Source organism: Canis lupus, chromosome Y, assembly GCF_048164855.1.
Source record: "Canis lupus baileyi chromosome Y, mCanLup2.hap1, whole genome shotgun sequence".
NCBI classification, from domain to species: Eukaryota; Metazoa; Chordata; class Mammalia; order Carnivora; family Canidae; genus Canis; species Canis lupus.
This window is the reverse complement of record NC_132877.1, coordinates 6,592,470-6,614,796: the sequence shown is the minus strand read 5'-3', so window position 1 is coordinate 6,614,796 and position 22,327 is coordinate 6,592,470. Positions and strand designations below refer to the sequence as shown.

At 49.0% G+C, this 22,327-nt stretch overlaps 1 protein-coding gene across 5 annotated transcripts in view; it reads right to left on the bottom strand.

The window, feature by feature from the left end:
* Positions 1–22,327, bottom strand: part of LOC140629110 (protein Shroom2-like) — a 143,135-nt gene that overhangs the window by 4,391 nt on the left and 116,417 nt on the right. For 3 of the 5 annotated variants that reach the window (XM_072818556.1, XM_072818558.1, XM_072818560.1), the window contains 4 exons: positions 15,371–16,054; positions 8,971–9,495; positions 7,638–7,809; positions 1,037–1,309 (listed from right to left, as the gene is read on the bottom strand). In XM_072818556.1, coding sequence (XP_072674657.1) covers positions 1,037–1,309; positions 7,638–7,809; positions 8,971–9,495; positions 15,371–16,054 — 1,654 coding nt within the window. Of the gene's footprint in view, positions 1–1,036; positions 1,310–7,637; positions 7,810–8,970; positions 9,496–15,370; positions 16,055–17,212; positions 17,304–22,327 lie in introns of those variants that run through there. The other 2 variants (XM_072818561.1, XM_072818557.1) reach the window with 2 other exon arrangements.

Below are 22,327 nucleotides of genomic sequence, written 5' to 3'. Positions count from 1 at the left end.
ATTCATGAGAGACACAAAGAGAGAGAGAGAGAGAGAGGCAGGGACACAGGCAGAGGGAGAAGCAAGCTCCCTGTAGGGAGCCTGATGCTGGACTCAATCCCAGGACCCCAGGATCATGCCCTGAGCTGAAGGTGGACGCTCAACCACTGAACCACCCGGGCGCCCCTAACTCTTTTTAGATACACCTGGTAAGGATGGGAAAAACAGCAATATGGAATCTGAAATCACCCAAGGGTCTCAGTTATTTTTTAAATGCTTATATAGTATGTTGAAATGGTAGTAACTAATGACTTAGCTAAGTGCAGAACAACAATGGTCTGAAAGCCACACTTGAGAAGATTTATGTGGATGACACCACTCTCACCTGGAATAAGGGAGAAGGGTGCTTCTTCTGCCCCTCCTTTCAGAGAAGTTAAGAAGTCTTATTAATAATTAAGATGATCATTTGACAGCCTACTCAAAGAATCAAACTCAATCTTTTGCTGATATTTGACCTGGAAGAAAAGCCAACGAGGCAGGTATTATTTCCCGTATTCTGTGTGTGAAACACCGAAACTATGAGACATGTTCCAAGCTGCACACCTCCAGGAAGGAGAAAAGGCTGGCAAGTCGTTTGCCTCTTTCCAGACTGCTATGTGCACTCCTGTTAAAAGCAGCAACATCACGTTTTATTATCACTGAGTGCTTACAGTTTGTCAGAGTAGGTGAGCTCCACTCACACGTAGTCAAGAAAAGTGAAAAGGACTCTTTCCTAGGAAGAGACAGTTATTAGTAACGATCCATGGGGACAGATGAAAAGATGTCACAAAGCAGCCACGGCTCCTCCCAAGGATCACAGCAGCCCAGCGGTCCAGTGATGACGGCGCTCTGGCCCCTGTACCCCGCGGCAGCACCTGTCTCAGTTACCAGAAAGAGAGGGAGAGCCCGGGATGGGCTGCTAGAGAACTGTGTGTGGCTTCACGGCGTGACCTTATGACACCTTGTGCACAATGCTCACAGGCCGCGCTGACGTCCAGATCGGACACGAGGTACCTACCCGATCACCAGGAGAAGTACTGTCGTCCAAATTATTGAGGGCATTCTCCACTCGGGCCAGGCGGCCGGACAGCGACAGCAGAAGGTTGACCACTTTCTCCAGGTCCCCAATGAACATGCGGAACTTGTCGAACTCGTTGGGTTTGCAGACATCTTTGGCAATGGCCTCCACCTCGTCCCCAAGGGCGCTGTTGGCTTGGATGTCTTCCAGCAGGCTCTCCCGGGCTTCCCGAAGCACTTGCAGCTTGCGACTGATGCTCTCAATGAGTTCCTGCTGTGGGGACACAGGGTGGCATGCAAACACCCATGAGGACGGCCCCAAGCTGGCATCTGCAGCCGTGGTCACCGCTCCCATGCTCTGAGATAAGTGACCTGTGTGGAATTCAGCTGAATGGGGTAAAGGTTTACTTTGCATCAAACAACAGAGGACTTATAAGACCAGGGGAAGGATAACAGCTCCTGGTTAAGTCACTGGCATTTAGAAATATACATATATATATATATATTTCTAAATTAATTACATATATTATACATATAATATATAATATAAAATATATATTATATAACATAACATATATTAATATAATATATAATTAATATATCATATTAATATACTAATATATTTATATATGATATAATATATCAATATTTATATAATTAATATATCATATTTATATATTATAATCAACATATTAATATATTAATATATATTTCTAAATTAAATATATATATTATTTATATATATTATTTATTTAGAATATATATAACATGATCATTTTACCCATTTTTAAGTGCAACACTCTGTGACATTAAGTATATGTGCTGTATGACCGTCATCATTACTAGTCTCTGGAACTTTCTCATGATCCCCAACTGAAGCTCTGGCCGTTAAATACGAACTCCCCATTCTCCTTTCCCACTAGCCCTTTAAATGATTATTTTTGAGGTGCTTGGGTGGCTCAGTGGGTTAAGCGTCAGTCTTTGGCTCATATCATGATCCTGGGGACCTGGGATCAGGCCCTATGTTGGGCTCCCTGTTCAGCAGGGAGTCTGCTTCTCCCTCTCCCTGTCACTCCCCCTGCTTGTGCTCTCCCTGTGTGTCAAATAAATAATTAAATAAAATCTTTATTTTTTAAAGGTCAAAAATAAAAAATAAAACCTATAAATTGTCCACCCTCGTGAAGTGAAGCGGTGCCATATGATCTGACTTGAGTGGCAAGATTAGCTGCCTCCTTTGTTATATTTGGGAAGAGTTATAGGGATGGCTCTAAAGAAGTACAATGTGTGAACCCCGCCCTGGAAAAAATTACTTTCTTATGATCACGGACATGTTTCTGCCATTAGGTCCACCCATGGCGGCCTGCAGGAAGGACACACTGAACTGCTAGCGCAGCACTGCACACTTGGAATGAGCTGATCACACGGCAGTTTTGTCTCAGGATGAAGCACTGACAGAGAATCTCCATCCAGCATCTGTGTGTGCATACACATATATAAAAATAACCCCCCAGGGCAGCCCCGGTGGCACAGCGGTTTAGCTCCGCCTGCAGCCCAGGGCGTGATCCTGGAGACCCTGGATTGAGTCCCACGTCAGGCTCTCTGTATGATGCCTGCTTCTCCCTCTGCCTGTGTCTCTGCCTCTCTCTCTCTCTGTCTCTATGAATAAATAAATAAAATCTTTAAAAAAAATAAATAACCCCCCAGACCTCAAAGGCACAGGATTCATCAGAGCACTGCCTCTTCTTGGCTCAATGTGCCTCAGGCTTATCAGCGCCCCTAGACAGCCGGCAGATTACAATGGGAAGCAGTTTTATTTTTTCAAAAGATTTTATTTATTTATTCATGAGAGATACAGATAGAGAGGCAGAGACACAGGCAGAGGGAGAGGCAAGGAGCCCGACGTGGGACTCGATCCCAGGACCGCGGGATCACGACCTGAGCCAAAGGCAGGCGCTCAACCACTAAGCCACCCAGGCGTCCCAATGGGAAGCCGTTTTAAAGGACAGCTGTCCTCAATGCTGATCAATCAGCATGGTTTTTCTCTTAAGACAGACCACATGGAATTTATAAATTGCTTTAGGCTTTTTTTTTTTTTATAAAGATTTTATTTTGTTTGAGGTAACGAGAGAGGGAGAGACAGCTGGGGAGAAGCAGACTGCCCACTGAGCGGGGAGCCTGACATGGGGCTTGAACTCCGGGCCCTGAGATCATGACCTGAGCTGAAGGCAGATGCTTTCCCTGACTCAGTGGTTTTTTCAGGTCAGCTTCCAGCTGCTCAGGATGCGAAGACATTTTCTTCCTCAGTCACTTAAAACTGTATGCATCTACATTACTTTGATGTTTTGTCTCCGAGCGTGGGAATCTGAGTGTGCCTGTGCCTGCCTATCTGTGTGTCCGTGTATCCAACTTATCTGGCGAGATGGTTTAAATCAACTTCGAATGCCACAGCTAAGATGGCTCTTTTGCAGATATTCATTACTTTATGGAAAAGCACAAAACAGATTATAGGGATGGAGAACTTTCCAAGTTCTTGCCTGAAGCCAACCCTAGGCTGAATGAATACCTCAAGTAATTCAGAGGATTGTGGATGTATGAGGAGCCCTAGCCAGTGTTCCTGGTAATTCTTCAGTGTCATTATTCTTTAGCAATTACCATAACAACGATTTCATGCCAATGCATGAAAATGTGCCTTCAAACCTGTAGTATCAGCTGAGCTAACTTGAAACTGGGTGTTCTGGAAGGAGCCCAAATTCCTTTGATTCCTTTATATGCCTTACATAAGTTTTTATTAGAAACACCCTCCCCTTCTTCCTTAAAGGGCCATTATAAGCAGCACAGACGTGGACTTGCAAAGATCTTGGGACAAGGCCTGACCCAGGAGGCACACGCATCAATCCCTCTCAGCAGCAGCCCGGGTGCAGGAGGCCTAGCCCACCACAGAGGAACCTCAGGCAAGCTCATCTGCGCCTGTTCTGCAGCACGCGGCGTTCGGGGAGGCCTGGGTTATAGGGGTGAGTGGTGGCAGAGGCCAGCCCCCGGGTCTCGCCGCAGCTGCACTGTTGCCTCTCACCTCTGTTCTGCTGGTCCCCACATACCTAACTTCTGTCCCACTCCGTGGGGGAAATGAAGTCTTTTCTCTCTGGGCCTTCTTTGCCCACCTCTTGGCTCTAGGGAGAAACCATAACCCTCTCAGATTCCAGACTTTGACCAATGAGTGTGTTTGGTCTGGTTCTCCTGAAGAGTCCCACGCCTCAAGCAGGGCGCCTTCTGAGCAGTGTGCCTGGGCCGCCCCAGGTATAAAAAATACATTCAGCCTTCCCAGTGTGATGCCTTCAACGAGACACCAGAATTCCCTACCTGCTTCCCTGTGAAGGGCCCTTCATTCTCTTGCCTATGTCCTTAGTCTTCCCTAGCGCATGGGGTCACTCGATTCGGCTCCGTGAGCACGCAGCAATAACTGTGATCATGACAGCCCAGGTCACCGTGGAATGTCTGGTACTCTTGCTGTTCTAGACCCCAAATCCCACGGTGTCTAGAAGGTACACCTGGCCCATCAGGTACACCTTCACAGCGCTCACTTCCTCTTCTGCCCCTGTGCACACTTTTGCCCAAGCACAGGGCACAGTGTATTTGTGGGTAGTGGAAAGAAGGGTAGCAGTCACCTTTGTCAAATCAAGCCAAAAACCAGGATTCCTGAGTCACTGACACTGCACAGAACTGTGATTTATAGCATTTGCCATTTATGGTGAAATTGTTCAACAGGTACATTTTGAACAAAATGTGTCCATTGGCTTAAGAGCTTAATCATGGAGGGTGGGGCGGGGGCAGGCTGTCAGGCGGTAAATTCAATTCATAGGGACTCCTCTCAATCCTGAAGCAGCCACAGGAAAGGAGGCGGTGGCCCAGCATCTCGTGCCTCCCAAAAGCAAAACAAGAAAGTGCCACATAACAGCCCGGGTGGCTCAGTGGTTGAGCGCCTGCCTTCAGCTCAGGGTGCCTGCCTTCAGCCCAGGGCCTGACCCTGGAGACCCAGGATCAAGTCTCACGTCGGGCTCCCTGCATGGAGCCTGCTTCTCCCTCTGCCTGTGTCTCTGCCTTTCTCTGTTTCTCATGAATAAATAAAATCTTAAAAAAAAAAAAAAAAAAAAAAGAAAGTGCCACATAGGGCATGCTGTGCCCCAAATTCATCACAGCAGGAGAAACAAGGGCATGTCGGGAAGAGCACAGTCACCTATATCTAGGGTGAGGATGGAATTAGAAATGTACCAATGTACATTTCTTCTACTTTTATGAGAATAAGTAAAAACATTTTTGATTCTTTATTAAACAAACAAACAAAAAATGCAACCCTAAGCCAGATACAGGGCCTCTAGAAGTCCCAGGACCAAAATGCTAATCATTTCCTTCGATTCCTTTAATCAAAAAGCTACTGTTGGGCAGCCCGGGTGGCTCAGCTGTTTAGTGCCACCTGCAGCCCAGGGCCTGACCCTGGAGACTCGGGATCGAGTCCCCCGTCAGGCTCCCTGCATAGAGCCTGCTTCTCCCTCTGCCTGTGTCTCTGCCTCTCTCATGAATAAATAAATAAAATCTAAAAAAAAAAAAAAAAAAAAGGTACTGTTTCCCAAAACACTGAAAGTAATTTTCACGGTATTTCTTCTATTATATCTGAAATCAACCAGCAGCATTTTTAAACCACTACTGACAGAAGCAGACTTCCAGCATAATTTTTTGCAAAGATTTTTGTTAAAAAAAAAAGTATTTTTTAATGAAAGCTCTTTTCCAAAGTACTAAGCATAGGAAAACATTCACAAAATGCTGGTTCCCTCCTTTTGTCTTCCTGGTAGCATTTAAACCAGCTCCAGGCCCTGGGGATAAACAGTATGTGGTGTCCTCTGGGACAGACCTTCTTTGGCAATTTCTTCATCCCTTTAATGCTGAGGGTTTCCTATTAAAAAAACAGGTAAGCAGCACCTAGCTGGCACAGATCTGGCGTGCTGACACATCATGAAGGTTTCAAGCTAACATAGTAGTGATGACACTGACACGGATAGCGGTAATTCTGTCCCTACTATGACCTCATGACTACTCACTGGTCCCTGACCTCATTCTGACTTCATCTCCAATCCTCCATTCCTCTTCCACACAGCTCCAGCCCCTGGCCCCTGCTGCTTCTTCAACACATCGTGAGGCTCCTACGTCAGGACCTTAGCACGGGCTGGTCCCTGTCCCCACAGCACCCCTAGGCACCCTCAGGGCTTACCCCTCACACAGCAGCACCCCAGGTCACCGTTCGGTAATCAGCTCATTGGGGCCCTCTCTGTAATCACATTCCTTTGTTTCACTCCACTCCTCACTCTGTTTTCATTCTCTTACCATCCAATGTACTATGTTAAGGGCTGGCAAAATCTTTCCATAAAGGGCCAGACAGTAAAGATTTTTGACTTTACAGGCCACACGGTCAGGTGCAAGCACTCACCTCTGCTGCTGTGGTGTGAAAGCCACCAGAGAGCATACAGAAATGGATCTATGTGGCTGTATTTCAATATTTACAAAAGCAGGTGGTGGGCCACATTTGGCCCACAGTCCATAGCGTGCTGACCCTGTATTGTATGGGTGTTTTTATGTTGGCTGAACACAAGCTTCCCCTCGGGTCAGGGAGGGCTCTATTCTGTTTTGTCTCCTGTTACGCCCCCAAATGCCTAAGGAGTTCTTTGAGTTAACAAATGATACTTTTTGGTTGACAAAGCACTTTATAACCACTGTTGGGATTATGATCATTTGGTTACAGGTACTGGAACTTGATATTCAAAGAGAACATGTGACTTGGTGGAGGGCACACAATTAAGTTCCTATATTTTATTTTTACTTATTTTTTTAAAAAGATTTTATTTATTTGAGAGAGAGAGAGAGAAAGAGAAAGCAAGAGGACAAACATGGGGGAGGGGCAGAGGGAGAACCAGGCTCCCCGCTGAGCAGGAAGCCTGTTGCAGGACTCCCATCCCAGAACCCTGAGATCATGACCTGAGCTGAAGGCAGATGTTTCACTGACAGCCACCCAGGCGCCCCAAGTCCCTAGATTTTAAATGGGATACAAGGGGATCCCTGGGTGGCTCAGCGGTTTGGCGCCTGCCTTTGGCCCCGGGGCGTGATCCTGGGGTCCCGGGATCGAGTCCCATGGGGTCCGGGCATGGAGCCTGCGTCTCCCTCTGCCTGTGTCTCTGCCTCTCTCTCTCTATGTCTATCATGAATGAATGAATGAATGAATGAATGAATAAATAAATAAATAAATAAATAAATCTTAAAAAAAAATTAAATGGGATACAAGGGTCATATCAAGTTGAAGTTTGAATGAGACTAGTACCCACTTAATATGACCTTGGATCTTATTATACAAAGATGGCAAATCAGGAAAAGGCCCAGTTTTAGAATAGTAGGCTTAACTACAAAGGACTTAACGCTATTGCCCCAAACATCATCGTCCTGCACAAAAGCTAAATGCACATGCCCCTGGACATGTGGAGCAGGGCCCACGCTGGGAGCAGAGAGACGAGCTCCCCCTGCCTACCTACGAACATGCAGTCATTGACAGTGGGCTTTCCTACCTTCTTCACCGACAAGTCATGGTCCAAGTCACTCCCCGAATCCTCTTCTGGCTCCTGCTGTTGCTGTAGGTCCTTCATCTTAATCAGCAACTCGGCCTTGGGGGCCGATGTACTATAATAGGTGGAACTGGTAGCAAGGGACAAGGCCACTGGCACACTTGGCTCCTCTTTCCTGGGGAAAAACTCAGCACTTCAATCAGCTGAGACGATAGGTACAGAGGCCCCCTTCCAGCCCACAGCCTGCCCTGTGACATGCTAACAGTGGTGCTAACCAAAAGACGATAGCCAGGGGCATGAGAAAGCCAAAGGGGGAAGGGGAGTAGGTGACAATGTTACAACTAGAAAATATTTGCCAAATGGACACTCCTAAAGTCTACAGAATGCAGCTTTTTAAAAAGGGGAAAAAGCCAAATAAGCAGAGATGTCTAAAAATCTCCCCCCAGGAGGGAAGAGAGCAGAGGGATGGTTTTCGCCAGAAGCCTCACATCTACAAGGACTAGATGTGCACAGTTCTGTGTAAGTGGGGCCATGGGACCCCAAGTGCAACATGCACCTTTTTACTTGCAGCCATGTCTGCTCCCTTTGTACTTCTGTGCTGCATTTCACCGGCACTCTCACATATTGTCAGGTAAGGGTGCTGATGGACAGAGCGTAAACAAACAGGACAAACATAACCACACACACACCGGTGTGGGCAAATGTGAATGAGACAGTGTGCAAAGGACATGCCTACCAAACCAGCGGCCACGTAATCCACTCACTGCGCTCCATCACCAGGAACAGAAATCCTCCATCATCATCATCATCATCATCAATCTTCATTATTAACATTTGAGGCTGGGTGCTTCTTTGCTATGAGGGTGTCCTGAGCACTGTAGTGTGTTGACAGCCTCCCTGGTCTCCACCCACAGGATGCCAGGACTACCTCCCAGATATGACAACTAAAAACGCATCAGAAAATTGCCAGCTATCCCCTGGAGGGACACGATGTCCCAGCTAAGAAGCGCTGTCTTCTGAGAAAGGAGCCTGTGGGCATCACTCCGAATCACAGTGGCCCTGAGCCAAGACAGCACTGGAGCTGTGGTATTTTCACATCTTTGCCAGGCCCCAAAGCTGGCAGCCCCAGGAAGGGGCCTTAGTGGCTCCTTTGGGAGGGTCACAAAACAACCAAAATGTGCTGGAAAGCACCGGGCAGGGCTTATGGAAATCTGCCCCCCAAAAGTTATCATGAAAAGAAATCTACAGATAAGCCTCTTGCCCTTTTAAGCCTAAGAGGGCAAGAGGGCAGAAGCACGCACGGGCAAGCTGCAGAACTGAAGACAAGTGTACTTACTTCTCCTCCGTGGTTCTAGGAGAGGGGATTTTGGGGAGCAGCTTCCTCCGCTGCTGGGCTTCCTCCAGGAGGTGCTCGTCTTTGGGGAAGATCCCCTCCATCAGGTCCATGGTGGTTCTGATCTTCACACTGGGGTCCAGGATATCGGCCAGGGACTTATCCTTCCCCACAATCTCCCGGGCCAGCTCTTCTGACTTGAGGTCTTCAGCTGTCCTCTCTTTGGCCTTCACGTAGCTGAGCCCCGAAGGAGAGGCCCCGCTGTCCTTGGTGGGGGGCGCTGGGGTGCTGGGCGGCTGCGGCTCGGGCTCAGCGCCCTGGCGGCTGTACACGCAGAAGCGTGAGTAGGACTGCTCCGACGTGCTGAGCGTCTTGATCTGGTCTCTCTCCAGCCCGCTGGGCAGCGCGGGCAGCTCGGCGGTGCGGGCCAGGCCCTGGCGGCTCTCCTTCTCAGGCTGGCTCTCCGAGTGCACAATCTTGATGGGCACCATCTTCACCGTGGTATTGTTATCAATCACCCGCTCAATTCTGGGAAGAGAAGGAAGAGCCATCTGCTGAAAACACACAGTGAGCCCCGCACAGGGTGCTACCAGGGATGGCAACCGGCTGGTCCCTCGCCTCCCCGGACGGCTGGAGAACGTGCTGGAAGGAGCCTCTAGGATCACACGGCCCAGGACAGGGAATGGAGGTGGAAGAGGCCCTGTTTCCGGACCCAGATTCCATTTTCAAAGTCACCCCCACACCCACCTACCTAGAGAAGCCTAAGGGTGTATCCCTGGGCTGAGAGGCAATGGTTTAAAGCTCATTTTCTTGCTGATAATAGTGCAAATGTTAACAAGTTACATTTTCTTTTTAGTTATGCTTTGTTTGGTCGGGAAGCCTGCAACACTTATTAGGCTTCTTTCACGAACTATCCTCACAGCCTCTGTAATGCTCAAAGCAGGGCCGGCGCACACCCACGGGGGCCTGTGTGGGTCTGGGCCACGGGAAGATTTCTAGAAAGAGTGGTCGTGTTTTGAGTAGACACTGAACTCCACCCATCCCCCGGCCCCAACCTGAAGCTTCCTCCTGTGGTGTGTGCCCTGGGTGTCACCCTCCACCTGCCTGCCACCTCTCAGCACTGCCAGCCATGCTTCACATGGCTTTTCACACCAGCCACATATGGATCTGGCGGCAAAGACAGGACACTTTGCTTTCATTAGTATTTAAGTGATTCACTAAGGACACACTTTTCCTGTAAAAAAAAAAAAAGGGGGTGGTGGTGGTGGTGGCAGCTCATTCAGGTCTTGGTCTCAGGGTTGTGAGATCGAGCCCCACATGGAGCCCTGCACTGGGTGTGGAGTCTACTTAACATTCCCTCTCTCCCTCTCCCCCTCCTCAATCCTGCTCACACATACTTTGCTTCAAAAGAAAGAAAGAAAGATTAATAAAAAACATTTCCCAGTGAGAGTAGCTGGGGTGCACCCCACAGGACAGAGAGAACACGGAACTGGTCAATGTGATGGGGCTTCATCCAGGAACCCTGCACACTGTGGATGCCCTCAGCTACACCTCGTTGGACTGCACCCCAGGGACCTTGTGGACCAGGGCCACTGGGACAAAAATCTGTTTCAAGTATTTAAAATTTTTTTAAAGATTTCATTTAGGGATCCCTGGGTGGCGCAGCGGTTTGGCGCCTGCCTTTGGCCCAGGGCGCGATCCTGAAGACCGGGGATCGAATCCCACATCGGGCTCCCGGTGCATGGAGCCTGCTTCTCCCTCTGCCTGTGTCTCTGCCTCTCTCTCTCTCTGTGTGTGACTATCATAAATAAATAAAAATTAAAAAAAAAAAAAAAGATTTTCTGTTTAAAAAAATAAAAAATAAAAATAAAGATTTCATTTAGGGATCCCTGGGTGGCACAGTGGTTTAGTGCCTGCCTTTGGCCCAGGGCGCGATCCTGGAGACCCGGGATCGTCCCACGTTGGGCTTCCGGTGCATGGAGCCTGCTTCTCACTCTGCCTGTGTCTCTGCCTCTCTCTCTCTCCGTGTGACTATCATAAATAAATAAAAATTAAAAAAATTTAAAAAAAAATAAAGATTTCATTTATTTATTTGACACAGACGGAGAGAACAAGTAGGCAGAGCAGCATGCAGAGGTAGGGGCAGAGGGCAGAGGGCGAAGTAGACTCCTCGCTGAACAGGGAGCCTGACGCAAGACTTGATGCCAGGACCCAGGGATTGTGACCTGAGCAGAAGGCAGACACTTCACCGATTGAGCCACACAGGTGCCCTCCGTTTCAAGTACTTTTAAAGGACGGATTAGATAAAGAGAGCCACCTGCTGGTGCCCAGAAGGGAAGGAAAAAACAAGTGAAAACCACAAAGCCAAAACTCCAAACTTGTTTCTAACTTAGTGGGCCTAACATCACTTCTACAGGAACACCTGGGTGGCTCAGTGGTTGAACATCTGCCTTTGGCTCAGGGCGTGATCCCGGGGTCCTGGGATCGAGTCCCACGTCGGGCTCCCTGTGTGGAGCTTGCTTCTCCCTCTGCCTGTGTCTCTGCCTCCCTCTCTGCCTCTCATGAATAAATAAGTAAAATCTTAAAAAAAAAATAAATCACTCTACAGTGTGATGCTAACAGACCAAATTTTGTGTAGCACAAGGAACGTTCCAGTGCTCTATATTAAATGCTCCCCCCCATCCCCCGCCCTTTAACTGGTGGCTGGGAACACAGTGTGTTTTTTCCCGTTTACTGCAGTGTACAGGCTAAAATAATTTCGTATTGTCTTCTCTCCTCCAGTAGAAATTACTAGATGTTTTATCTAAGTATTCACGTACAGTCCCCCCAATGCCTTTTTTGTGAAGAAATTTTAAAAGGCGAGCTTGGTGGAAAATACCATTTAGATGTGCTAAACTTCAGAAGGAAACTTTTGGCATTTTATTTAAGCAAAGACAGAGAAACAAGAACCCCTCTTCATTCCTTTCATTCCACACTTAGAAACCTGGACCACCTATTATTTATTTCTTTTTTTTTTTAAGATTTTTTTTATTGGAGAGAGAGAGAGAGAATGGGGGGGGTTGGAGCAGAGGGAGAAAGAGGGAGAAGCAGACTCCCCTCTAAGCAAGGAGTCCAACATGGGGCTCAATCTGAGGACCCCAGGATCATCACCTGAGCCAAAGGCACTTTAGTGACTGAGCCACCCAGGCACCCTGATTTTTTTTTAAGTCAGCTGTACACCCAGTGTGGGGCTTGAACTCATTACCCTGAGATCAAGAATCCCATGATCTGGGACACCTGGGTGGCTCAGAGGTTGAGCGTCTGCCTTCAGCCCAGGGCATGATCCTGGAGTCCCTGGATCAAGTCCCACATCTGGCTCCCTGTGTGGAGCCTGCTTCTCTCTCTGCCTATGTCTTTACCTCTCTCTCTGTGTGTCTTTCATGAATAAAAAAAAAAAAAAAAAAAAAAAGAATCCCATGATCTCCCAACTGAGCCAGCCAGGCTCTATTACTGACTTCTAAGTCTGCCCGTATTTATTTTCCTGCACTTGTGGAGAAATGATTTCCAGGGCAGGAAGACATGGAAAAAAGAACACAATGAGAACAAGTCCTTCACACACCGACATATACTTTCCAACAAAGCATCTCTTCCTGGTCCTTTCTAAGCATAAATGCTCTCTCCTCTAGAAAAGTGTCCAGACTTCTACACCGGAAAAGTTGGATGAATGTTTACTTCAAAATCAGGGGTAAAACACAGCAGATGAGACCTTACCACAACTGGATCGTATCAATTCCTAATCCAGGGCCGCCGGGTGGCTCAGCAGTTTAGCGCCGCCTTCAGCCCAGGGCCTGATCCTGGAGTCCCAGGATCGAGTCCCACATCAGGCTCCCTGCATGGGGCCTGCTTCTCCCTCTGCCTGTGGCTCTGCCCCTCTCTCTCTGAGTGTGTGTGTCATAAATAAAATCTTAAAAAAAAAAAAAAAAAGTAAGCTAACCTAGTTTTAGGACAGGAGTTGATGCCCCCGCCCCCTTTTTGGGCATGAATGCCTGTTCTGGAATTCCTGAGTGAGGAGGGCAGCAGCATGCACCTCCTTTGCTTTGCATTCCGGCTGCAGCTCTCAGCACCTGGCACGCAGGAATTGCTCAAAAGGTGAGCAAAGGCGGGAGTCTGCCCCGCACCCTGGCCCGAGCTCCAGCAGGCAGCCGGCACACGCGCACCGTGATCCAGGGGTAACTGGAAGAAGGGGAGACCAGACAGAGAAGGAGAGAAGGGGAGCAGCTCGTACTCAGGAAATTAAAGTCCGCAGAGGGCCGGGCAAGAACAGTATCTTGGAGCTGAGCTCAAACGACAGGCAGGGGAGGAAGGCCAGGCCCAGGCTCGCTTTCCTTACTGACCGTCGGTGGGGGAGCGTGGACACACAGCAGGGCTGGGCCCGCGGGGCCCTGGGATTCCACGCTCTCACACCATGGTGTAGCGGCAGACAACACCCGGGCGAATGGGGAGTAATTCAGAGCACTACGGGCGATCTCCTGGGGAGCAACTTTCGAAGGCGGCACGGCCACCATCTGCCTCACCGCACTTCTAGGGCAGAACAGGGAGGGCAAATTTGGCAATGGGTCCAGATACCGACCAGAATCTAGCTGTCTGAGCACTTCTTTTTTTTTTTTTTTTAATATTTTAAAAAAATTTTATTTAATCATGTAAGAAAGAGAGAGAGACAGAGGAGAAGCAGGCCCCATGCAGGGAGCCCAACGTGGGACTCGATCCTGGATCTCCAGGATCACACCCTAGGCTGAGGGCGGCACTAACCTGCTGAGCTACCTGGGCTGCCCTTTTTTTTTTTTAATTTATTTAATCATGAAAGAGAGAGGGAGAGAAAGGAGAATGAGCACTTCTACCACCAGGGACATGGCCCAAGTGATGTGGTGGGAAACCCTGGCTTCTGCCCACTAGATGCCGGGAGCAACACTCCCTCTTCTGCTGTGACATCTAAAACATCTCCACAAAGCCCGATGTCCCTGGAGGTGAAACTGCCTTCCCCCAGGTTGAAAAGCACTGGTCTAGAGAACAAGAGGAAAATTCTCCACCTCTTCCATTTCTCAGCTCTTCAAAGGCACTCAGGGAGGAGGAAAACAGTAAACAGTCAGTGCTCTTGACTGGCCAGTCCCTGTTGGATGACACTTATCACTGTCTCAATGGCCATGATAGACAATCCCATGCCTGCACTTCTAACAGCAGCACCATGCAATATAACACATGTTTCGTCTGCTTTAATTAAATGTGTGTACCAGCTTGGCTCTTCACATAAGGTAAAGAACAGCGTGGGGGCGCCTGGGTGGCTCATCGATTGAGCATCTGCCCTCAGCTCCTGGGATCGAGCACTGCATCAGGCTCCCTGCTCAGCAGAGTCTGCTTCTTCCTCATCCTCTGCCGCTCCCCCTGCTTATGCTCTTGCTCTAATAATTAAATAAAAATCTTTAATAAAATAAATAAAAATGCAATAAAAAAACCCCAACAAAACCAGTGTGGAGGGGTGCCTGGATGGCATAATTGGTTAAATGGCTGACTCTTGGGGTTTCAGCTCAGGTCAAGATCTCAGGGTCCTGGCACTGACCCCCAAGTTGGGCTCTATGCTCATCATGGAGTCTGCTTGAGACTCTCTTTCTCCCCCTCCCTCTGCCTCTTTCTACCCTGTGCTCCCTCTCTCTCATACAAATAAAGAAAATCTTAAAAAAAAAAAAGAAAGAAAAAAGAGAGTGGAAATACTGGACATTATGAAAAACATCAATTTCTCCTGCAAGTCTCATGCTTAGTTTAAAATGGATTCTGGGGATCCCTGGATGGCTCAGCGGGTTAGAGCCTGCCTTTGGCCCAGGGCGTGATCCTGGAGTCCTGGGATTGAGTCCCACATCGGGCTCCCTGCATGGAGCCTGCTTCTGCTCTCTCTCTCTCTCTCTCTCTCTCTGTGTGTGTCTCTCATGAATAAATAAAGTCTTTAAAAAATAAAATAAAATAATAAAATAAAATAAAATAAAATAAAATAAAATAAAATAAAATAAAATGGATTCTGATTACGAACAGGTGCTTGGGGAAAACATAGCCCTTGTGCACAGATGCCTGTGGGTGCTGCGTATCTAAATGCTGGCCCTGGGTGAAAGGGACAGGGGATAGTCACCACCTCCATTACATCTCCCTTGCTCCTGTGGAACAGAACAGCCCTCCACCAAGTTCAAAATCCAACTGACCACTGGAACTGTGGATTCTCTCCCCACCCCGGACTTAGTCCCCAGGAGCAAGTGAAAATCCACTGTGTCGAGCTGAAGCAAGGTACCCATCGGATACCACCCAGGAAAGATGCACCAAAAACCTCCCGCTGGAGCTCATGAAAGGGGAAGGGCACAGGGCCACCGTCCCAGTGTGGTACCTTGTGGAATTCTCATCCTGGATGAGCAGGGGAGGTTTGTCTGTCAGCTTCTGGGGAGCGAACTGAGGAGAAGGTGAGCGTGAGGTCTCCATGGTGGACATGTGCAGGGGCCGGAATCTGGACGGGAGCAGAGCTTCACGCTTAGGACAGGCTGTGTGCTCATCTACATGCTGCCTGCTGTGCTCACCAGCGGCCCTCAAACTGTCTTCAGGCTGGGTGCTGCTCAGCTTCTCCACCGAGGCACAGGGGATGTGGGAGAGAGACAAGCGGTCCACACAAGCCTCCAGGGCCTCTGGGGACGGTGGTGGAAGGGACTTGCTGGGGGCTCCTAGGTGAGTGGCCACAGGTGTGCCACCGGCCAGGCCCTTGAATGGCCTGGGTTCACGTTTGGGCGGTGGCGGCCTCTGTGGGGCTGGCTTCTTGGTGAGTGGTGTAGTGTTCACAGGCCTTGGGTCCTGCCCTCGAGTGTGCAGGGCTGAGGGGGCGCTCTGCACTTGTGGTCCTGGGTGGAGCGTCTCTTCTGGGTATCTGTAATCTCGAGGTAGAGTCCCCGCTCGGCTGCGGGCCTCCTGGGGCACCTCTGGAGCTTCCCAGGCGGGAGATGGCTTAGGGGGCTGGGATGGCTTCTGGAAGTCCTGCTGTGCTGTTGTACTGTCTTCTGGACACTGGGCATCATCTGCTTGTCTAGAGGAAGAAAGTATAAAAATGAGCAAATGATTCCAAGTAACATCTTTTCTGCAAACAGGACTAGAACCAGATCTTGATAACCTTCTTAAATTATTTTAAGGAATTAAATCGATATACGTTTTCTGACACCTGTCTCCACTGCAATTTGTAATGCAAGATACCCAATCCAAACAGCCAGTGGACAACATCAGGTGGTATGTTGGCATGTCATATCACAGGATGGGAAGTATTAAAAACACATGCACACATGTAAGATATACACACACATACATGTACATGCAAGTTGCATTCTGGGGCAAAAAAACTTACACAAAGATTTTTAAAAACAATGTTGGTGGGCAGCCTGGGTGGCTCAGTGGTTTAGCACTGCCTTCAGTCCAGGGCCTGATCCTGGAGACCCAGGATCAAGTCCCACATCGGGCTCCCTGCATGGAGCCTGCTTCTCCCTCTGCCTCTCTCTCTCTCTCTCTCCTCTCTGTGTCTCTCTCATAAATAAATAAAATCTTTAAAAACAAAACAAAACAAAAACAATGTTGGTGAAAATTCTCATATGGCTATATTCAAAAATACTTATTTTGTGTTGCAACAGTATTTTTATGTGGCTTATGTTGGAAAATTGCCATATGCAAAGAGATAGAACTTTCTAACATGAGCTACAAATCCATTTTTTTTTTCTTAAAGATTTCATTTATTCATGAGAGACACAGAGACAGAGAGGCAGAGACACAGGCAGAGGGAGGAGCAGGCTCCATGTAGGCACCCTGATGTGGGACTCCAGGATCACGCCCTGTGCCGAAGGCAGACGCTCAACCGTTGAGCCACACAGGCGTCCCTACAAATCCACTTATTGATCAAACCTTTAAAATCAGTAGCATATTATTAAAAATGAGAAAAACAAAGACTTTCAGGCACTGCCAGTGGTTCATTGATCTTTCCATACTGTTCTGTTTCCAGTTCTATGTTCACTTTTTATGCACATATGCAAGTATTTAATATGCACAGACACAGACACAGAAAGGTCCCCACAAAACACTCCCACAGGTGTGCTCATGCGTGTGGTTATCTGTGCTATAGCCAACGCTCCGGAGCTAACAAGTACCAAACTTGCAATAAAGCAGCAGGCCATGCCTTTGCCAACCCACGGTTCCACCTGACCTGACAAAGTCCTAAAATGAGCTTCTGATGGAATCTTCTGTTCAGGAAGGGGCAGTTTTGCACCGGGAGACAACTGTGCAGTTGCTAAAGGGAACTCTAAGATGGGCGGCAACCAGAGAACCAGCAGGTGGAGCACCAGCACCCATGAGAGATGTAACCTACTAACTAACAAATCAGATAAAGCTTCCCCCACCCCCACCCCGACACTAGGGAAGGAGCCTCATTCCAGTATCCTCTTTGAGACCCAGGAGCATGCCTGTGTCCTGGGACATCGTGATGCCAGGCCTGGGTGCTACAGATGTCCCAAGCCCACCCAGGTTGCTGGCCTGCAGGTGCACTGCCCTGTGCATGTCCCTCTGATCATGTCCTCAGAAGAATGGGCCCCTCTGGGTTCAGGGGATGCTGGAGAGCAGAACCCAGACCATACCCAGTTCCCTTCCCTTTCCCCACTGTCAGCCAGCTGGGGCCCAGCCCCCCACCCTGGGCCACACAGAGCTGGACCCTGCCCCACCTAGAAGCTGGAAGCCCTCTGTATCTGGGGGAGGGCAGAGGAGTTCCAGTCCCAGCAGGACCCAGAGAGAAGGCAGCTTTGGTTTCTGCTTCTAAGATGCTGAACACACTGCCTCAGCTTAGGAAACACATGGTGGCAAAATGGCCAAGCATAAGAACTTAAAATATTAACCCCATTCCAGGAAGCTAGGCATTTAAGAAAAAAAAAAAAATACATATCAGTACACACTAAGAGAAACTAGAAGTTTTCAAAATAACCTGAACATAACAATGGATGCTTAGAGAACACAGTCAAGCAGCCATGTGGTTACTGAATGGCTATTAAACACGCTGACAACGCATTCTGAGAAGCAGAACTCAGGGCTCCGGTGTCCCACCTCCACCTCGCAGTAACAGCTTTGTCCTGCTGTGACGGAATGGCCACTGTGCCTGGTAAGACTGTAAAACCTCATTCATGACCATTCACAAGTGCCTCCCCAATACTTCAGTTCAAAGAGCGAGCCACGCTTGAATGTTTTCTCCTCCTACAAAACGCTTGAAATACAGTATCCACAGATCCTCACGAGGGCACCTGGTACCACTTATTTCGAAAATATCCACCACCTCATAGAAACAGCTAATTAAATTAGCTATAATTTATTGCTTAACTCTAAGTGCTTTTGGCCATCTGGATGCACATTTAATATGTTAACTAAAAAAGAGCTCTATTTGCAGAGTTTTAGGCAGGATGTGCTGAGATCTGCCCAGAAACAGAAGAGAACTCACATATGTGAAAGGAGGACTTGGAGCAAAAGACCGGCTGCAGAGTCTGCCCAAGGGGTAGGTCCCAGCTTCTCTCAGGTAGAAGGTCCCACGGGCTCCTTCCTGTCTTCCTGATGGGGCATCTTTGCAGGACCGCAGGGCACTAAGTTCCCTCAGGGTGGTGTGCACACTGCTCAGTCTCTCCTTGTTCTAGAATGGAGTTCACTGTGCTCCACCTTGATGCCGCACTCCAGTTAGATTTACGTTAGCACAGCACTTTCTGCGACACGTTTCCATTCCCTTATTTTTTCTTTCCTTCTCCCAGCCACCAAACTTACAAAGCCAAAGCCATAAAACCACTAATTGGTTTTTATTACTCCAGTGAGGAAATCAGGGTCACAAGGACAAGGAGGACCACAAGTGGGAATCTGGGGTCCTGCAAGGGTCATGTTCCAATCTGTTTCTAATAGGTTCCAAGTGACGACGCAGTACATGTGTGTATGTATGTGTGCACCGCGTATGTTGCACGTGTGTCTATGCTCTGCATGTCTTTGATGTGTATCTGCCAGTCTCTGTGTATGCATATCCCCCCATTTAAAAAAAACTTTTCGGGCAGGGCAGCCTGGGTGGCTCAGTAGTTTAGCGCTGCCTTCAGCCCGGGGCGTGATCCTAGAGACCCAGGATCAAGTCCCACGTCTGGCTCCCTGCATGGAGCCTGCTTCTCCCTCTGCCCGAGTCTCTGCCTTTCTCTAAATAAATAAAATAAATAAAATCTTTTAAAAAATAAAATAAATAAAACCTTTTCAAGTATAAAGTCAATGGTGAAATAAAGAAAATAAGATATCTTAAGGATGTGCCAGCAACAGCATCCAAGCATTTGCTCCTAGGTATACACTGGAGCAGCTGAGTCAAGCCATACAAAGGAAAATTGAAAAGGCAGCTGCATTCCAGAGTCCCAGCAATTGATATGCAGCTTAGGCTTCTCATTGTCACGCAGAACATGCTAATCACATGTTACCAAGGAGAACAGAGCAGCTCCAGCGCAGCTCCAGGAGGAGGGAGGCCTGGCTGCAGCTCTGCGGCTCTAGGCTCTATGTAAGCAGCGGGGACACCCCCGGGAGCCCTGCAAACCCCATCTGGGGCTGGAGCCCAGCACCGTGCTGTTCTTTCCTATTGGCCTGGCTGGGGTGGGGGCAACGGGAGGTGAAAGGTCTCCAACAGGGCAACGAAGCAAAACAAAACAAATCTGAAGAGGAAAACCCACCTTGGTGAATGCTGCTCAGTGGCCCAAACAGCCTGTGACAGGGCAGAAAGGACCAAAGGGCCAAAAGGAAAAAGATTACACACATACACATACAGACACAGAATGCTCTGGAAATCCCACCAACACTGTTCTAAGTCACATCTACATTTTTGATCTGGGTATGGAGCCGGCCAGGCCTGTGTCTAAATCGGTTTCCATATCTGAGAGGTGGCGGTTTTATTTCCAGATTCCATCTGTTCAAGAGGAGTCCTGTGGCAGCACTGGATTTCCCTCTCTGGGTAGCAATTTTCTGCTCCCGATCACACAGTCCCTGGGCTCCTGGAGGTCGCCCCCAGCACGGGCCTCGTGTCACTCTCCAGTGACTGCACGGTTCATGGTCTCCGCTCTCCTCACTGGGCTGTGAGCGCCTCCACGGAGGGCAGGGCACCAGGTTCTCTTCTCCGGGGCCTCAGGAGTGAAGCTTACACGTGTCACACCATCACCTGAAAGCCCAGTAAACCTCCAGGTGCATTTGTGGCTTTTGGTCCCTAGGCAGAATGGTAAAGAGCAAAGCTGCAGGCTGTTCGTTAGGTTCTCAGTGAAATAACTTTGCACATGAACGTTCCCAACACACCTAAACATTTTTAGACTGCTCTGTAATCAGTAATTCACTGCTGCTTTGCAAACAGGGTTAACGATCATCTTCACCAAGGAAAAGAAAAACATGTCCATCTCGTGGATGACCTAAGTAACACGTATACAGGGTCCTTCTTTCCAAAGTACATCAGGCAACAAACAGTGTGCCAAAAAGCTTCATTTCCTCACCTGTTAAGGTGAATCACAGGCCACACCACGCGAGGGGTGAGGGTGGGGGGTGTCACCATGTGAGGCAGAGGCAGATGGAAGCCCCCGGGGTGGTAGGCTCCGTGCGCTGGTCCCTACCAGTCAGATGCTGCACTGGGCACCCAAGAGGAAAGGGCCAGCTGTGGTGGAGCAGATCTGAGCGCAGGTCCCTAAGACACCAACACCACCCAAACTCCCTTCCCATCACACTACACACCACTGTGCCGCACAGCTGGTGCAGGGCTGCCCTGACCTCCACGTAGGGAAGGGCATCGCCGTGGCAGGCTGCTGCAGGGCACTGTGCTACAACCGTACCACCAGAATTCTGCGCCGTGGAACTGACTCAACAACAGAGAGATGAAGAGCAAGCTTCCTCTGGAGGGTGATACTCAGGTGTTTCCTCCTGTCATTTCAATATTATGGCTCCTGGGTGGCTTAAGCGTCTGCCTTTGGCTCTGGTCATAACCCCGGGGTCCTGGGATCGAGCCCCACACCGGGCTCTCTGGTTAGCTGGGAGCCTGCTTCTCTCTCCCTCTGCCTGCCACTCCTCCTGCTTGTGCTCTGTCTTGCTCACTCTCTGAAAATCTTAAAAAAAAAAAAAAATCACAAACAATACTAACTCATGCCATTCACAAAACCAGCCTATGTTGACGTTAGCAATGGATAGGGTGGCTGGTGTACTGGAGACGGTGTAAGAATAGTACTTGTGAGTGGAGGTTGCAAAGCCAGACCCAGAGCCCACTTTTGCACAGAGCAAAACTGCCTCCAAGGACAACTGGGTAGAACGCAGAGGAGTTGCCTTCCAAATGGAGCCAGGTTGCCATGAAGGACTGTGGAGGCCAGTGTTTACAGTTTGAGAGAGCACACATCCATTGCTGATGGGCGTCGACAGCAGTGATGTTGTGAAGTGTAGAATCGTCTGCTAGAAAGCACGGCGGGGCAGCCCGGGTGGCCCAGTGGTTTAGCGCCTCCTTCAATCCAGGGTGTGATCCTGGAGACCCGAGATCGAGTTCCACATTGGGCTCCCTGCGTGGGGCCTGCTTCTCCCTCTGCCTGTGTCTCTGCCTCTTTCTTCCTCTCTGTGTGTCTCTCATGAAAAAATAATTCTTAAAAAAAAAAAAAGAAAGAAAGAAAGCATGGTGTACGCACCAGCACCAGCCGGGCAGTCCGAAGAGCAGCCACGGGAGTAGGCATTCAGACGACCCCGGTGGCCGGGAATGCACGGGACACTCGCACCACAACAAACATGAGTGTCCTGGATGAGTCCCTGGCATCTCCACTGCTCTTCTCGTCCCCCAGGGAATCCCCAATAGACACACATCACCTTGGCGAGGTACAAGCAGAAAGCTCTTCTATCTACACAGCCCCCCCCACCCCCCCCACCCCACCCCCGCCAAGCCAAATGAGGTGGGAAAAGGAGATGATGGGCGAGGCATGAGCGCTCAACAGACGTAATCGACCGATCAACTGACCCATTCGCTAATGAGTGGACAGAAACACTCAGGAAACATTTCAAACAGCAGGAACACCAGGAATAATGGCATCGCCTACTCTTTCCTGGGAGGTGCCAGATTACCACGGGACTTCCTAGACGGTGAACCCCTGTAGGTTAGCAGCTGTCTGGTTGTCCTATCCCAGTTTCTAAGCATGCAAACAACATCGACTGAACAAATAAGCAGACACGCCAGGGATGATGGAGAGAGCTGTCCCACTTTTGTGTCTTGCAGAATCACCTCGTGGGAGGGTAGGAGGCCTGAACCATTTTCGATTCAGTCATC